Consider the following 16,969-nt stretch of genomic DNA (forward strand, 5'->3'; position numbering starts at 1 on the left):
AAGTGGTGGTGGTGGGAGTGGAGGGGGCTACTCAAAGCCCTCTCCTCAAGCCTTTGGGACAGCTCAGTTGGTAGAGCAGTGTAGGTTCAAGCCCCATGTTGGGCAGGGGGTTGGGCTAGATGACCCTCAGGGACCCTTCCAACTCTACAATTCTATGATCCATCCCCCAGTCCCCTGCTTCAGATTGTCCCCTTCCCAAGAGGCCTTCCCTGGAGGTCTGGCCTTGTGGGGGGCTGCGAGGGGGCCCTGGCGCCATGCTGGGGCTCTGGGAGCCAGAGGGGCTGCCAGGAGGCCCAAGGCTGGGCATCATCTCTCCAGGGCCTCCCGCAGAGGGTGAGAGGGGGCTGCTTCCTCTCAAGAAGCCCTCCCGCCTCTTCCCCAGGAGGTGAGCTCAGGCGCCCCCCTGTTGAATCTCAGCCTCCTCACCAGATGGCTCCCCACAACTGACCTTGAGGGCAAGTCTCCTTCCACGGCCATCGCTATGTGGCAACCCCAGCTGGGAGCGTGGCTACTTTCTGAAGAGGAGGGAGGACCATGGGGTTGCCAAGCAACCAGGGAACCCCATTGCCCAGCCTGGAGTGTGGCGGTTGCTAGGCAACATGGGGGTAGGGGATGTTTTCCAATCCCAGCCGCTTCCTTGCAGAGTGAGGCCCCTGGGCCACCTGGCTCCATATTGTCCGAACTAGAAAGAACGGACTGACATCAAGATGGATGAAGGGGAGATTAAAGAAGAATGAAGTGGCTGCGTCAGGAAGTAATGGACTTACGTTTGCGGGAAACCTGATTATTATTATTACTTAAAATTGTATTAAATTTAAATAATTTGGGCTGATTTGTAATCATTTGGAAAACCAATAAAAATAATATATATAAAAAGAAAGGAGATTCTTTAGGAAGAACTTTCTGAAGGCAAGAGCTGTTCAACAATGGGACTCCCTCAGAACGTGGTGGAGACTCCTTCCTTGGTGGTTTCTAAGGAGAGGTTGGATGTCCATCTTTCAGGGATGCTGAGATTCCTGCATTGCAGGGGGTTGGACTAGATGACCCTGCGGGTCCCTTCCAGTTCTACTGTCCTGTGATTCTATGGGCCAGAGGGTGGCGCTTGGCCCCGCAGGTGAAGCTTGAGCATGGCAAGTGCAGTGCTGAGGCCATCGCTAGGCCTGGACAGTTGAGGCTTCAGCCAGAAATAGGGACTTAGTGTGCAGCAGCTTAGAGCATGCCCCATATATCAGTTAATAATTGGCATTACGCACTGGTGCTTATTATGGAATATTTGCAAACAGTCTGATCTTATTGTCTACCTCCTCTTGGGAAGTAAACAACAACATCAAAAGTAACCCTGCTCTAAACTCCCTTGATTTCTGGCTCCACGAGACCCAATCACGCTTGCTTTGCAACCGAAAGGGCATTGCAGTCTGTGCAGACCTCTCTCTCAGGAAGCATTAAGAGGCTGGTTGGAGGTCTGCCCTAGACATATTCGTGCCGTTTTCACCAAAGCAAATAAGCTGAACACAAAAAGGCTTATGGGGGGGGGGGAAATGTTTTGGAGAACAGGTCTGCTTTGTTTGTCCTGAAACAACAGCTGCCTCTATATTGGAGCTTTTCGTGTTGTTGAGGCATTTGTTTTCCCATAATGAGTTGGAAGCAGAATGAGAACTGAAGTTGCGCACAGCACTGTGTGCAGAGCAGAATAGGACCCAGCCATGTCCTCCCCCCCATGGCCAAGATCCTTCTGTAATGTCTACACTCAAGTAAGTCACATTCACCAGAAATCTTTTTCACTGTTAAAATACCACCTCTTGATCCAGGTCGGGGTTAGTATTAATTGTCCCTTGCATTGTTGTTGAGTTGTTTAGTGGTGTCCGCCTCTTCGTGACCCCCTGGACCAGAGCACGCCAGGCCCTCCTGTCTTCCACTGCCTCCCGCAGTTTGGTCAAACTCATGCTGGTAGCTTCGAGAACACTGTCCCACCACCTCGTCCTCTGTCGTCCCCTTCTCCTTGTGCCCTCCATCCTTCCCAACATCAGGGTCTTTTCCAGGGAGTCTTCTCTTCTCATGAGGTGTCCAAAGTATTGGAGCCTCAGCTTCAGGATCTGTCCTTCCAGTGAGCACTCAGGGCTGATTTCCTTCAGAATGGAGAGATTTGATCTTCTTGCAGTCCATGGGACTCTCAAGAGTCTCCTCCAGCACCAGAATTCAAAAGCATCCATTCTTTGGCGATCAGCCTTCTTGATGGTCCAGCTCTCACTTCCATACATCACGACTGGGAAAACCATGGCTTTAACTATACGGACCTTTGTTGGCAAGGTAATGTCTCTGCTTTTTAAGATGCTGTCTAGGTTTGTCATTGCTTTTCTCCCAAGAAGCAGGTGTCTTTTAATTTCGTGGCTGCTGTCACCATCTGCAGTGATCATGGAGCCTAAGAAAGTAAAATCTCTCACTGCCTCCAATTCTTCCCCTTCTATTTGCCAGGAGGTGATGGGACCAGTGGCCATGATCTTCGTTTTTTTGATGTTGAGCTTCAGACCGTATTTTTGCCCCTTGCAGGCCCTCTCTTAATTCCTCTAAGTCTTATTTCTCATCCAGCGAGATGCCTTTCATTAATGGCTTCTTCTCATCTTTGTAACAAAATAGTAATACTTTGCTATATGGAAAAAAATAATGAAGAAAGCCAGTAATTAAAACCTCCCTTCCTCACCCAAGAACAGAAAGTGTGGGGTCATGGAGGGTTCTGCCTGTCTCACAGGCACTTTAAAATCTTAATGAAACTGCTGAGCGAAGTCATTCAGAGATTGGGAGCGAAGGGAGGACTCCAGCCTCCCAGTTCTACTTTTCATCAATTTGGGTGCTGAACTGGTGCCTGGGATCGTTATGGACAGGAGATGTGGGAAATAAAGGAAAGTGGAATCCAGGGAAGAGAGTTTTTGTTGGCAGGAAGGTGGTGCTCAGCACTGTTCTGGATGAGGCTGCATTCGCCCCCCTCCCATCTTGATGATGCTGAGCTACATGGTCACTAGAGAACTGAGGGGCACTCAGCACTTTTCAGAGGCTAGCAGGTATGTCATCTGCAGCAGTTCATGGCCTGGTGACTTCTAAACTGAATGACCGCAGGGTTGTGAGCATGCCACTATCTTCTGGGAGGGATCCTGGAAACCACAGGCCATGTAGCTTAACGTCCTAACCTGGAAAACTGGTGGGAAGTCTTTATTGTATTGAAATATACTTTTCTTTATTGTTTTACTGTCTATTTTTCTTTGCATTTTTAATTTATTTTTTTCTTTTTCTTTATATTATTCTTTATGTATGGCTTGTTACTGATGTATTTACTTTGCAATAAAAAGTCTTTAAAAAACAAAAAACAAAAATTGGGCATCCAAAAGCAAGGGAGTCAACAAGTATCTGAAAGCAAGGAGGCGCACATTTTCCTTTTTCATATCCTCTGTCCTGTCTATTGACCCAACTGCACTGTACCATTCATGAAACTGGCATCTGAAAGCAAGGGGGGCATTTCCGTAGCAGTTGTGAAGGGGGGGGGGGGTTGCAAGGAAAACTTGAACATTAAAGGGACTAGATAAGCAGGGACCCGGGTGAAAGGCCACCAGCCAACTCAGGAGGGAGGTCCCCAAAAGATGGGCACCACAGAGCCAAGTTAGAGAACTGGGGGGGGGCTGGCAGTCTTAGGGGCAGGATCTGATCAGAAAATGGGTGCAAACACTTTGAAGCAGACCAGGAAGCATCTTGCAAGTAAGAAGGCTCTGAAGTTTTCTCTGCCTTTGTCTGGGACCCCCTCCAGTTCGTTCTAGCAAATGGGATCAAACTGAGGGGTCCAAGAGTAAAATTGAGAACCAGTGTAAGGAACTATGGGTGATCTGTACTTTGTTTGCAGTACGATGGTTACCTCAAGGATCTTTTAACTCAAGTGGTCACCTTGAAGGGGATCCTCGAAGATCAGACAGACAACTAGGGGCTTCTGATTCTGGTCTGCCTTAATGGAGGCAGCTCCCATGACTGTGGGAGATTGTTGGCAAAGAAAAAACAAGGGTAATTATCTTTGCAAGTTCCCCCCAGGGACAGGGGGGAACTGGCTTCACACGCAGATAGTCTCGGTACCCAGCTCTCTGGCATGGATTGTGGGGGTCAGGGAGGCACTGAGTGCAAAAGCCCTTCGCCTGCCGAAAACCCTCCTTCTCCGCCATTAAGAAGCAAAGGTTCTCCTATTAAGAGTTTAATTTAGACTAATGTACAGGTGTGTGCTAGAAGAGATGAGATCAACTGTGGAATTGAAGCAGCTGCAAGGTTGTTAAGGTTTGAACTTGAAAGATTTCATTCGGTGTAAAAGATGAGGGGGAGCCTACGGCTTCTTGATATAAAGTTTTCTTTTGTACATTTATGATTCGGCAACCCTCCCTTGAAGTGCTTTGTTCAATTTGTGTATGTACAGGGAAGTGGGTTGAAACTGGATTGCAGATATGGAATATAACATCAAATGGAACTGTGTGTGTAAAAAAAGGAAAAGGAATAAGGTAGGGAAGCGCTATTTTGCAAAAGGTTTACGATGGTAATTTAGAGCTGACTCTTCCCTATCCTTTATTATCTACGGACTGAACTGAATAATGCTAAAAGGACTTGGAATTTAATTAAACTGGAAGTGTAACTGCTTATCTTCGGCTGAATGGAGGGATGAAAGGAATCTGTGAGCTTGCCAAGGAGTTGATAAGGTTCATCACTGAGTTATTTGCAGATCATTCTCCTTCCCAGGTTGAGAGGGGAAAATGGCAAAAACAGGTTTTTTATCGGGACAGCTTGGGATTTTTGCAGCTGCTGCTAAAGTTGCAAAACAATGAAGCACAGGACAGAGCAATGGAGAACTTCTGAAGCAACAATGGGATATTAGCTCCACCCAGGGAATGATGGAGAACAGCAACAACTGGGAAAAGATAGACATAATATTTTTCAAGGACAGAAAGAAACATCACAGCCAGAATAATTGCCACAGGAAGAACAAGGATATGGTTTGAATGCTTCACCTGTACGTTTATAAATCATTTAATGTGTGTCAGTACGAATGGAAGTTGTTAATATTGCAGTTGTTGTATAAGGGATTGCTATTTTGACTGGAGTGTGATTGAAATTAATAGGATTTTGGAACGCAGAAATCATCAAATCATCCATTCTAGCACGCGGGGGGGGGGCACTTAAATTACATGATTTGGCACCTGAAGGATTGGTATTAATAATTGTATTATAATTTGTCATTGTTATAATGAGGCTATTATTGGGTTATTGTAATTGAAAACTAATAAAAATTATTATCAATAGAGATACTGACAACTAGATTATTTCGCAATGTTTGAAGAAGCAAGAGATCTCTTCAAAGGAAAGCCCCCCATCAAATGCCACTAGTGGATCAACTTGGAACCTTCCAAGGGACCATGGCGGCAGCGGGGGGGGGGGGAGTGTGACAGAGCAAAGCAGGCGGGAATCCCAAGCCTCAGCCCCTTTGGGGGGGGCAGGAGGAAATGCACTTGTGTGCCCCCCACAATGCTGCCCTTTGCTGCCAACTGGTGCATGTAGCTCTGCACATTTCGTTTACACCCACATCCCGTTTAGCACGGCAGATTTAATTGCCGTATTTTTTGCTGTATAAGACACACTTTTTCCCTCCTAAAAAGTAAGGGGAAATGTGTGTGCGTCTTATGGAGCGAATGCAGGCTGCGCGGCTATGCCAGAAGCCAGAACAGCAAGAGGGAGAGCTGCGCAGCGAAAGCAGTGACTTCTGGGAAAGCCGCGCGAAGCCTCTTCAGGGCAACAGGAGGAACGTTCACTTCACTGGAGAGGTGCTGCGCAGAGGGAAAGCTGCGCAAGCGTGAGGAGAAATGGCACCCCTTCCCTTTCTCCTCCCGCTTTGTTGGAGAGGCGCTGCACAGATGCAGAATATTTTTTTTATTGTTTTCCTCCTCTAAAACTAGGTGCGTCTTATGGTCGGGTGTGTCTTACAGAGCAAAAAATCCGGTAGCCGGCCAAAGCAGATGCAATCGCTACCTGTGGATTGTTGGTGCCTGATGGACTGTTGGTTTGAGCCACCCTTGAGAGCGCGCTTGTGAAGGCCCCCCAAATCTCAATGCTGCCCCCCAAACCCCGGAAGCACAGACGCAGGAGCCTCGTACCATGAGAACATACTTTAATGAGGAAACAGAAACGCACAGGGCAGCAGGTGCTATCACAGCCATTACAAGACTATCCCAACGGAGGGGCGGGCGGGGGGCCGGTCGCACTCGGGGGGCCGGGACTCCTCCTCCTCCTCCTCTGCAGTCCTGGGGCAAAGGAGTCCTCTGTTGTGCCCCCCACCAGCCTCGCACACCTACGGGGACCAACTAGTGGGGGGGGGGAGAAGGTGCACAAGTAACGGTTCACACTTTCACACTACTCCAGAGGGAGACCAGGTGGGTGGGTGGGCAGAGGGGGGTGGAGGGGGGCTCTGTGGCCCCAACAGTCAGCCAGGGGGGTGGGGGATTAGCACCATTGTGTTAAAAGAGGAATGTTGGGGTGAGTATGCTGGCGACTCTCAAGACATCCCATACCTCAACGGGTGCCTCTCAGGTCTAACAGGTGCCAACCACCATGGGCTGAGACCCCAACTGGCTTCCCCCCCACAAGCTCTTCACAGTGGGTCGCAGAGGACAGTGCACCCAGCCCCTCTTCCTCTGCGGAGTGGCAAGGGGAGGCCCCAAGGCTTTGGGGAGCAGCCAGCCTCCTCCTCCTCCCGGCTCTCTGGTCCCTTCACCCCACGACCCATTCTCCCTACCCAAGGATCAGAAAGGGATTCCTGACTACCAAAAGGTGCAGATACGAAAGCTCCGTATCCTAGGCTGGAATGTGGGGAGAGAGGTCCCCTTGCTCTAACCACTGCACTGCACTCTCCAGGGGGAGCCCAGGGGTCCTGGCCCTCCTCTTGCGCCCTTGGCTCGGGGCCCTCCCTGGCAACTCCTGCCTGGTGGGCTGGCGGAAGGACGGGGTGGGTGGGAGTTCTCCCACTTTAGCCCTCCCCCCTCGCAAGAGAAGGCACTGAGTGGGGCCTACAGAGAAGGCCAGGGGAAAGGGGGGCAGGCAGCAGAGAACCCCCCCCTCAATCCACCTCATGGCATCATCACCCCTCCCCGGGGAAGAGAGCAAAAAGTGGGGGTCCCACTACTGCTAAGCAATGTTGGGATGAACCTCTCTGCACAGCAAACGCTGCTTGGAAAGGGGGGGGGGGCTCCACCCTAGAGACCTTTCCAGCCCCCCCCCACCTGCCTCCCCCTTTCTATCCTACTGCTAGTCACACAAAGCACCTTTTAATTCAGGATTATTCATTTTTTTTCCACGTGATGCACAAACAAGTCAAAATGTCACTTATCCAAAAAACCCAACGTGCAAAACAGAAAGGAACTGGGGGCCCAGGTGGCCCCCCCTTGGCCCTGCCCCCTCCCTAAGTCGGCCCCCACCCCCCGTGGCACTTGGGGGAGCTGCCCCCCTCTACCTGGAAGAAAGAGACAGAAGCAGCCCAGCATCGCCCCCCCCCGTGCATCAGCCTGCGTTTCCATGCAGCCGTGGAGTGAGGGGGGGTGCCTCTGGCCCGGGACCCCCCCCGGCAGCCTCATTCCGGGGAGGGGTCTTGGTGGGGGTCATCAGGTGTGAAGTGCTGGTCTTCGGCAGCAGCAGCTCCGGTGAAAGGTGTGTCTGCCTGGAGCCCGCGGGGCGTGGGGGGGGGCAGCCGGGCGAGTGGGGGGGGGCGGCGACGGCGTCCTTAGTTGGGGGACAAGTCGGGGGAGCAGCTACCAAATGCCGCTAGACCTGCCTCCGGGGGGAGCGAGAATCCGGGCCGAAGCTCGCTTTGGAACATGGTCATCGATCTGAGAACCTGGAGACAGAGAAGGACGGGGCGGTCAGAAGCACACCAGCAACGGGGGGGGGGGGGGGCACATCCTGTCCCAACCAGGCCACAAGGACCAGCCGGGGAGGAGAAAAGCAGCGGCGAGGACCCCCGTAAACAGCCCCACCAGCTTTCCCCAAATTCAGGCGCACCCCCCCCACACACACACTGCCAGGCCTAGAAAAAACTCTTTCCTGTGGTTGCAATTTGGGGCAAGCAAAGGATGAGGGGGGAGCAGGGGCTATAGAGAGCAGAAGGGGCTTCGACCCCTCAATATTTGTGGGGAGGGGCTGAGCACCCCCAATATTGAGGGGTGATTATGTCCTGCTGCCACCGCCAGGCAAGCACTTGCAGACTGGGCAGGGGCAGGGCGTGTCATGTGATGCCAGGCCCCCTCCATGTGGGGGGCAAGTCGGCGCCCCTAGAGGGGAGACAAGCATAAGAGAGGGGGATCCACCTAATACAGTAGACCTGAAGGAGCGTCTCCACCCCAATCATTCTACCCAGACACTGAGGTCCAGCTCCGAGGGCCTTCTGGTGGTTCCCTCGCTGCGAGAAGCCAAGTTACAGGGAACCAGGCAGAGGGCCTTCTCGGTGGTGGCACCTCCTTCCCATCAGATGTCAAGGAAATAAATAATAATAAATAATAATAATAATAATAATAATAATAATAATAATAATAATAATAAATATCTGACTTTTAGAAGGCATCTGAAAGCAGCCCTGTTGAGGGAAGCTTTTAATGTTTGATATATTACGGTATTTTAATATTTTGTTGGAAGCCGCCCAGAGTGGCTGGGGAAACCCAGTCAGATGGATGGGGTATAAATAACAAATTATTATTATTATTATTATATTATTATTACATCAGGGCTTGCAGTCCCCCTTCCCCGCCCCTGCCCACTGCTGAACAATTCAAGGAAGAGGAAGAGACCCCCGTAGTGGCTATAACCCCCCCCCCCCCATTACTCAGGGCGCCTCTGTTTCCAGAGCCTGCCAGGGGTTGAGCTTGAGGAGAAGGAGGAGTTGCTCCCACCCTTTTCTTGGGGGGGGGGCACTGAGGTGCTGGCCGAGAGCGACCTGCCAGGTCCAATCCAGCGGCAAAAGCACCTCCCAGAATTCCCAAGCAAGACTTTGGAGGCCAGCCTGAAGCCTCTCACTTCTGACACCTGGCATTAAGTTTGAGTGCCAGACTTGGCACGTCTTGCTCTGCCAGCCTCGAGTAGGAGGCATGTGTCCCTGCCCCCCCCCCCCGCCCCCCGCAATTTGAAGGGACAAACAGGCCGAAAGAGACAGGCTGGCAGCCCCCCCCCTTTGCTCTAGGAAGCAGATTCTCCATTGCCAACCACGGCTTCTGCGCACAACAGAGCCCTCTTCGCAGAGGTCAGTACAAAGAGTATCTCTCCCCCCGCCAAAGAAGAAAAAATCACATCGCTGGTGCAGCCTGCCCTCTCGCCTACTCATCACCCCATGAAAGACCCCCCTAAAATGACTGGCCATGCAACCTCCAGCAGAAGAGGTGCCACCTGAAACACCTCACACGGTCTGCGGACCCCAGACCCAGAGTTCAGAGCCCCCAGGCACTCGCAGGTCCAAACCAGATGCAAATAATGGGATTGGAGAGGGGGAGAGAAGTTTAACTCTCTCTCACGCCCTGCTCTGGTACCAAGAAAGACCTCCCTTTTTGGAAGCTGCTATTTGCATTTCAACTCCCTTGAAATGCAAATAGCAACTTTGGAGTGAGGTTTTCTTCTCAGGACTGTGGCAGAGAATGCAAAAAGAAGAGGAGGTTTTTCCCTGCCAGATATGAGATTATACTATGAAGCATCTTGTCTCTGTTGGCTGAAGGAATGGATGACATTAAAGAATTCACATATTCTAGATCTAGAAGGTCATGATAACATTTTTGGTTAGCATGCTTATCTATGGTATGAAAAGGTGAAAGTTCATAAAGGACTTACAAATCATTAAATTAGGGGGGGGAATTATAGAGTATGGCATAATATAAGAATTTATTAGAGGTAAAAATACCACTTTGGCTCTCACCGTTGGAGTAGTGGTAAAGAAAAAGAATATGACAGAAAGATAGACAGCTTATAGAAATTTATTAAGAGGGAGGAGTACAAACTAAAAGAATTTAAGGAATTATCAGGAAAATTAATAACACGGATACAATATCATCATTTGTATGAAGTATTTAAGAAAGATAGGTTATGAGGGTTTGGGGAACAAATATCACAACTGGGGAGAGACCTGTTGGAATGTAATATAAAAGTGCTGTCTAAAATGTATAAAATATTATTGGAATGGGAGACAAAGGATGAGCAAGTAAGACAAAGGAGGGAAAGGGACCCCCTGCCCCTTCTCCAGCTGACCTTTCAGGCAAGAGGCAGAGCCCTGCCCTCCGACCCCTAAGCCCCACAGGCCTCCTTGCCTGGCCCCACTGCTCCCTCTCGGCTGCGGCTGGCAGGAGACTCCTCTGCAAGGAGCGACACCCCTTCTGTGTAGCCCTGCAGGTGTGCCTGAAGGAGGGGGGGGGGGAGAAGGGGTGGACGGGGGGCTATCCTGACCCAGCCAAAATACCCAGCGCTGAGGAACCCACTCCCCGCAAATTGGGGGCCTCTCCTTCCTTGTTTCAACAGAGGTTGTCTGGCTACCTGTCAGGGATGATTCCGCTGTGATTCCTGCATTGCGGGGGGCTGGGCTGGATGACCCTTGGGTGCCCCTCCCAAGATGCTATGCCCACCCCAAAAGAGCGGTTTGGCCTGACTTCTGCCTGTGTCCCACTCTGGCTGCTTCCTCCTCTCGCTCTCCCTTCTCTTCATTCCCAGCCAATGAGGGTCAATAACCAGGATTGGGGCGGGGAGCAGGCCCTGCAGGAATTGGGGGTGGGGGCGCTGGTGGGGGGTGGGGCAGGGGAGGGGGAAGCCAGGTCCTAGGCCTCGTGGGGCACCTGGCTCTGCTGGGCAAGGCAGGAGGCGGGCAAGCGGGGCAGGGAAGATGCGGCAGCCTGGGGGGGGTGCAAGGAGCATGGCGTGGGGGGCTCTCCCGCCTCTGCGCGCCCTCCCCCACAGAAGGCCCCGCGCTCCAGCCCCGCTCTTACCGGAAAGGCTGAAGCCGGACTCGTGGAGATCGCGCATGCCCCCGTGTCTCGTGGCCGGCCGGGTGGGCGTGTCTGCCAGGGGCGTCCCCGTCTCTTTTTTCCCAGGGTGGGCAACCACGGCCACGTCCCCCAGGTAGGGGGTGCGGTCCACGCCCTTGAGCTTTAAACTCTGCGCGGAGCAAGACAACAAAAGGCACACACAGGTCAGCGGAAGAGGCGGCCTCTGGAGACCCCGGTGCCCCCAGGGTGGGAAAAGGGGGAGCCTGCCTTGGGGGGGCTCGGGGCGGGCGGGCGAGGGGGGGGGCGGGTGAAATGCAGGCCGGGGCGGGGGCTTGGGCTGGGAGGGGGCAGCTGCCTCTGGGGGCTGGGAACAGGGGCTCCTCTCATCCCCCCCCCTCCACCAGCAAGTACTGGGCCCTCGGTGCCACGTCTGCCAGCCTCCAGTCCGCTGCCGGGGACCCCCTCCAGATGCCACTCTCTGCTACCCGCCCCCCACTCCACTCTCCTTGCCCCAGACTACCACTGGTCAAACACTGAGGCATGCTGGGAGGAGGGCAGGGCTCCCCAGCCTCCCCTCTCTTTACAGCAAGGACCGTGAGGGGAAGTGGGGCGAAGTGGTGGGGGCTGGTTGCTTGGCTCACCCCCTCTTCAGCCCCCCACCCCTTGGGAAGATTCCCTCGGCTCCCCCTGCCTTCCCTCATCTCTGGGTGCAGAGCTTGGCTGCCCCCCATCCCAAGAAGGACTAAACGGCTTTCAGGGTCCTTGCGCCAATTCTAGCATTTCAGGATTTGGGGGGGGGCTGGGGTGCCGGGGGGGTGGCCTCTGTGGTGAACTCCCTAAGCCCCCTCCTTTGGGTCTCTTGGTCGCTCCTCTGCTCTCCTGCCAGCCTCTCCTGGGGACCAACATCTCCCCCCCAGTCAAGCCTCTTCCTCTTCATCCCTAAGTTGCCCCTCTGCTCAAGTGGTAGCCTTTTCAGCCCCCCCCCTTCTAGCCAGGTCTCGCTAGCCATGCCAGGCCTGGCCAAGCCCCAACTCTTCTCCTTGCAGAAAAAAGGTGAGACGTTTCCTCCCTCGTTGCAAAAAACCAAACCCCAAACACCTGGATGCTGATTTCTGCACTTGGACGCCCAAATCACAAGCACACCTGGGGGGCCCAGTCCTGCTCTCCACCCTCTGTGCCTCCCCCTGCCCCACTATTCTCCTCCCGCAAACCCCCACCCCAACCCCCACCCCTTGGGCTTCCCGCAGCCACACTCCTGCTCAAAAAGGAGGAACTGGGGGGCTCCAGCCTTCCCCCCGCCCACCCTCTGGCCCACAAGCAAAAGCCTCTGGGCATGCCCCACCTCCTCTTCTTCCTCTTTGCAGACCCCCCCCCCTAATCCATGGTGGTCTTCACTCTGCTGCTAAGTGCAGCGGCAAGGCTGCCATGCGATGGGTGTCTCTGCATGCAATGCACTGCGCTCCCTCCCTCCCCGCTCTGCCCCGGTACCTTTTCCCGCTGCACCAGTTTCTTGTAGACGGAGTCTGGGAAGGAGCGGAGGGGGCAGAACTTGCCGGTGCCCTCGGCGCACATGAAGACGCCGTTCTCGTAGACCACGCGCCCGCGGCTGATGGTGACCAGGGGCACCCCGTGGCAGCGCATGTTCTCAAAGAGGTTCACGTCCCCGCCCTGGACCTGGGTGCTGGCCGAGATGGTCCTGGGGGGAGCAGGGAGGTGAGGCAGGGCTTGGGCCGGTAGCTCCTCCGACTCCCTCTTGGGCCGGGGGGGGGGGATGGCTGGCTCCCAGCCCCCTCCCTGCTCCTTTAGAAGCCCCACCAGAGCAAAGACTTCTGGGAGCATGTCAACTTTGTATTGTGTACATTTATAGGTTTTTCTTATTTAACCTTCTCTGTTGTGATTTGGGAAAGGAGGGATATGGAAATAACAACACGCAATGTCAAAGTGAGGCAGGATGAGGCCTCCAAGCAAAGAGCAGGAACTTCCTCCCAGGTGTGTCTTTGAAATGTGCCCTTTGCCCAGTTCACCTTGCAAGTTTCCCTCCTAGCTTTTCATCTCAGAAATGCATTATGTCCCCACCATCTGGGGGTGGGCAGTCAGTTCAAAGGGGAAAAACTAGAAAGGGCCCCCAGCGTCATACATGTGCTGATCCCGTGAGCAGCGATGGAGGAGCCCCATTGAGAGGGATGGATCAACAGGCTTGGGGAGAGGTGCCCCGCAAGGCTGCAGAAGTAGGGCAAATAAAAGCCCTTCTGCTTCTTGCCAGAGGTGGCAGATGGGGAATGGAACGGGGCGCCCCGAGAGACAGTGTGGCTGGCTCCCTGGCACCCTGACCAGGAGGACTCCACGCTGCAAGATTTAGCTGCAACTCAGGGCGTCCCCTTCCCCTGGCAGAAGCGGGACGCAGTGGTGCGTTTGCGCCATCTACTGCGTGCTGTGAAAGCAACAGGATCAGAGCAGAGGGGAATGTGTTGCAAGCATCCATTGGGCAAGGAGGACAGTAGATTGCCCCTGCGCTACTAAGGAGGAGGAAGGAGAGAGACCTTTGCGCAGGCCCCAGAAGCAAGTGGGTCCTTCTCTGCCAATGCACTAAGGGACTTCAGGGGTCTGGCGAAATTGAAGCCTTCTTTGGGCCCTGAAACTGGGTGTCTTTTCCTGAGAAGCAGAGACGCCTTCAGGGGTTCCAGCCGGAAGAGGCTTGTTCACTGGGAGTTCCAGCTCATTTCTGAACAGTGACGGGAGTCTGGGAAGGCAGCCTTCCCCAACCTGACGCCCTCCAGCTGTTTTTGACTGAGCTCCAGCCAACACGGGTTGCAGCTTCAGAGGAAGGGTGGCGCATGCGCCTGGCATGCAGAAGGCCACAGGCTCAGTCCCCAGTGGCAGCATCTCCGAGCAGCGCTGGGGAAAAGGCTCCTGCCTGAAACCCTGGAGAGCTGCTGCCGGTCAGTGCAGACGACATTGCACTAGATGGAGTGAGGGTCTGACATGGAACAAGGCAACTTCCTATGCCCCCCCCCCCCCGCTGCCTCTGTGGCAGAAAGGCAAGCCTGGTTGGGGAGGGGGCAGAGTGAGGATGAAGCCTGTCCTCATTACCTATTGAATTGACTTACGAATGGCTGCCCACAAAAACGCCTTGAAGCAACTGACAATTAAAAGACCCCCCCCCCCCGCAACAAGAACCACTGGAAATCCAATACATGCTGGAAGCCTTCTTGTTTGGACAAGTCGACCCAGAAGTTTAGAAAGTGATGGAGGTTTTGTTCTGTTTTTAGTCTACTGTTATTTTGTCCTCCTAGAAGTCTTTCTGAACTTTCTAATATCTGTTATTGGCCATGTTATTGTTTTATCTTTTTTGTAAGCCGCTTGGAGCTTTATTTGGGTGTTTTTTAAACCATCAGGAAGCATATAAATTGTACGAAATAATATATCAAACCATCAAATCAACTGATGCAGCAAGCGTTGGACACACAGCCATTATGCTGCGGAGAACCTCTTATCTCTGTGAGCATCCTTCTCTCCCCCCCCCTTCCCTGGGGAGGCAGCCAGCAGGAGGGGAGGGGAGCCTGGCTTCTGAAGCAGCATCAGGCCAAAGTGACCCCCCCCATCAACTCCCCTCTTCTCACAGCCCATAAGCCCAGGCTGCCACTCCCAACATGGCCCTGCTGACACCCAGCCCCCTTCCCACTCCCTGTGGCCCCTTTGTGTGCCCCCCCAACCTACTTGGTGGCCTCTGGGTCCCACACGACCACGTCTGCGTCGGCCCCGGGGATGATGCGGCCTTTGCGGGGGTACATGTTGTAGATCTTGGCAGCGTTGGAGCTGGTGATGGCGACAAAGCGGTTCTCGTCCATCTTGCCCCCCACCTGAGGGGAGAGAGAGGTCAGAGGACTTGGCAGGAGCCAGGGGGGAGGGGGGAGCTGATGGGAAACACTCTTGGAGAGCCCCCACCACCACCAGAGGACCACTCCCTGGCTAGGATTGCTGCCTTTGAATGGCCTCGCCAAGCCCCCCCCCCCCAGGCCTGCCATGGGATTCTCTCCCCCTCTTGCAGATCTCCGGGGGGGGGGGGTGCTGGGATGGATCCTGGAGCATTCCCCCCCCCCCCCCATGTTAGTTTGTATACCCCCAGGCTGCTTGAGGACAGACTGTGCTGGTGGCAGGGAAGGAGGCAAGGGGAGCTCTGCCGCAGGCTCAGTGCTGAGTGTTGCTGCAAGGCTGGTTTGGGGGTGCCCTGCCCTGAGCCCCTTTCTTTCTCATGCGGGCAGCCAGACAGCCAGCCAGAGGGACCCCAGTAGGGCTTCCTCCAAGCCTCTCCTGCTAGCTTTTGTCCCTCTGCACCAAGCGAAGGGAAGAAGAAGAGTTTGGATTTGATATCCCGCTTTATCACTCCCCCTAAGGAGTCTCAAAGCGGCTCACATTCTCCTTTCCCTGTGAGGTGAGTGAGGGTGAGAGACTTCAAACAAGTGTGACCAGCCCAAGGTCACCCAGAAGCTGCAGGTGGAGGAGCAGGGAAGCGAACCCAGTTCACCAGATTACGAGACTACCACTCTTAAGCACTACACCAGACTGGCACACTGGCAAGTCAGGGACCTGGTGGAGCCACAGGGAGTGATGTCTGCATTCTGGGGAGAAGGGGCACTGGAGACTGACTTGGGAAAAGGGATCGGTGATTGGGGGTCAGAAGTGGAGAGTGAAGAACAGCAGGGATGGCTCAGACGGGGGGAGAGCCAAGGGCTTCCACACCGCCGTCTCCTGCCCCCACCTCTCATGCCTTGCAGGACCAGGAGAGGATGGAAGTGAGAAAAGCAGAGGCGGGTCACGTGCAGGCGCAGTCTTCTCCTGCTTGCAGGCAGCTCAGGTGGGGAAGAGACATAAGCGGAGGTCTCTGCTGTGGCAACCACCTTGTCGGGTGCACCCCTGAGAGATGTGGGGCTGAAGGACATGCCTTTCCCCACCTTGCAAGCGTCCCTTTGACAATGAAGAGTCAATTCCTTGCTTGAAAGCCTCTCACACACACCCCAGGCCCCCTCCCCTCCCCATGGCGGGATGGGGGCAACAGGGGGGGCCTCCACCTACCACTCCCCGTTCCCAGATGACGGCCATGCGGTCCTGCACTCCGCTGACTCCGTGGGGGATCTTGGTGAAGTCCTCCTTGCCCATGGCCTTCTGCTTGGTGGTGAAGGGCCGGTGGTCGGAGGCCACCACGTTCAGGGTGTCACTGCAGGGAAAGCTGGTCTTAGCAACCCCCTCGCCAGCTGACAGGGAGGGGGCTTCTCGGCCTCTCCACCCAAAGCCACCCCTTCCTTCCCTCCCTTCGTTCTGGGACCCCCTTCCTCTTCATCCTCCTCTCCCTCCATCCTCTAGGGCTCTATCACCCCCCAGCCCAGGCCCCCTTACTTGGCAAGCAGGCTCATGAGGTAGGTGGAGGTGTTGGTGTCCAGCCGCAAGGGCGGGACGGTGACGTAAGCCGCCGCGTGGGACCAGTCCTGGTGGTAGTAGTGCAAGCCCGTCAGCGCAGTGTGGGCCGTGGTGGTCTCTGCGTACACCACCTTCCCTGCAGGGAAGCAAGGGGAGGGACCTCAGGCCTGGCCGTGGGGCAGGGAGGGGGCAGTTTCCTCGAGAGCCCCACAGCAACCAGAGGCAGGACTTGTGGGGTGCATCGTTCAGCTGTGCGCTCGAGGGGGGTGCCAGGGACACTTTGCTCACAGTTGTGTTTGTTTTTTATTTATTGGATTTATATACCACCCCCCCTTCATCATAAGGTCTCAGGGCAGTTCACAGAATAATAAAATACAGGATAAAAACATGAGAAGCAAAACAAAACAGCAAAACAATAATCCCAACCTTCCCACAGACTCAGTTAAAATGATGTAGAATATTAATCAGCACAAGGCCTGGTTAAAAAGGAACATTTTCACCTGGCACCTCAAGATCCGTAAGGAAGGCACCAGGCGAGC

At 54.1% G+C, this 16,969-nt stretch overlaps 1 protein-coding gene across 2 annotated transcripts in view; it reads right to left on the reverse strand.

The window, feature by feature from the left end:
* Positions 1–6,164: 6,164 nt before the first annotated feature.
* Positions 6,165–16,969, reverse strand: part of DPYSL5 (dihydropyrimidinase like 5) — a 35,403-nt gene continuing 24,598 nt past the window's right edge. The window contains exons 8-13 of one of the 2 annotated variants that reach the window (XM_028725322.2): positions 16,410–16,566; positions 16,089–16,230; positions 14,733–14,875; positions 12,504–12,711; positions 11,016–11,184; positions 6,165–7,900 (exon numbers count right to left, since the gene is read on the reverse strand). In XM_028725322.2, the coding sequence (XP_028581155.2) occupies positions 7,815–7,900; positions 11,016–11,184; positions 12,504–12,711; positions 14,733–14,875; positions 16,089–16,230; positions 16,410–16,566 (905 nt within the window). In that variant the 3' untranslated portion in view covers positions 6,165–7,814. The remainder of the gene's footprint in view (positions 7,901–11,015; positions 11,185–12,503; positions 12,712–14,732; positions 14,876–16,088; positions 16,231–16,409; positions 16,567–16,969) is intronic. The other variant, XM_028725323.2, reaches the window with a different exon arrangement.

Source organism: Podarcis muralis, chromosome 3 (genome assembly GCF_964188315.1).
Source record: "Podarcis muralis chromosome 3, rPodMur119.hap1.1, whole genome shotgun sequence".
Taxonomy (NCBI): Eukaryota; Metazoa; Chordata; class Lepidosauria; order Squamata; family Lacertidae; genus Podarcis; species Podarcis muralis.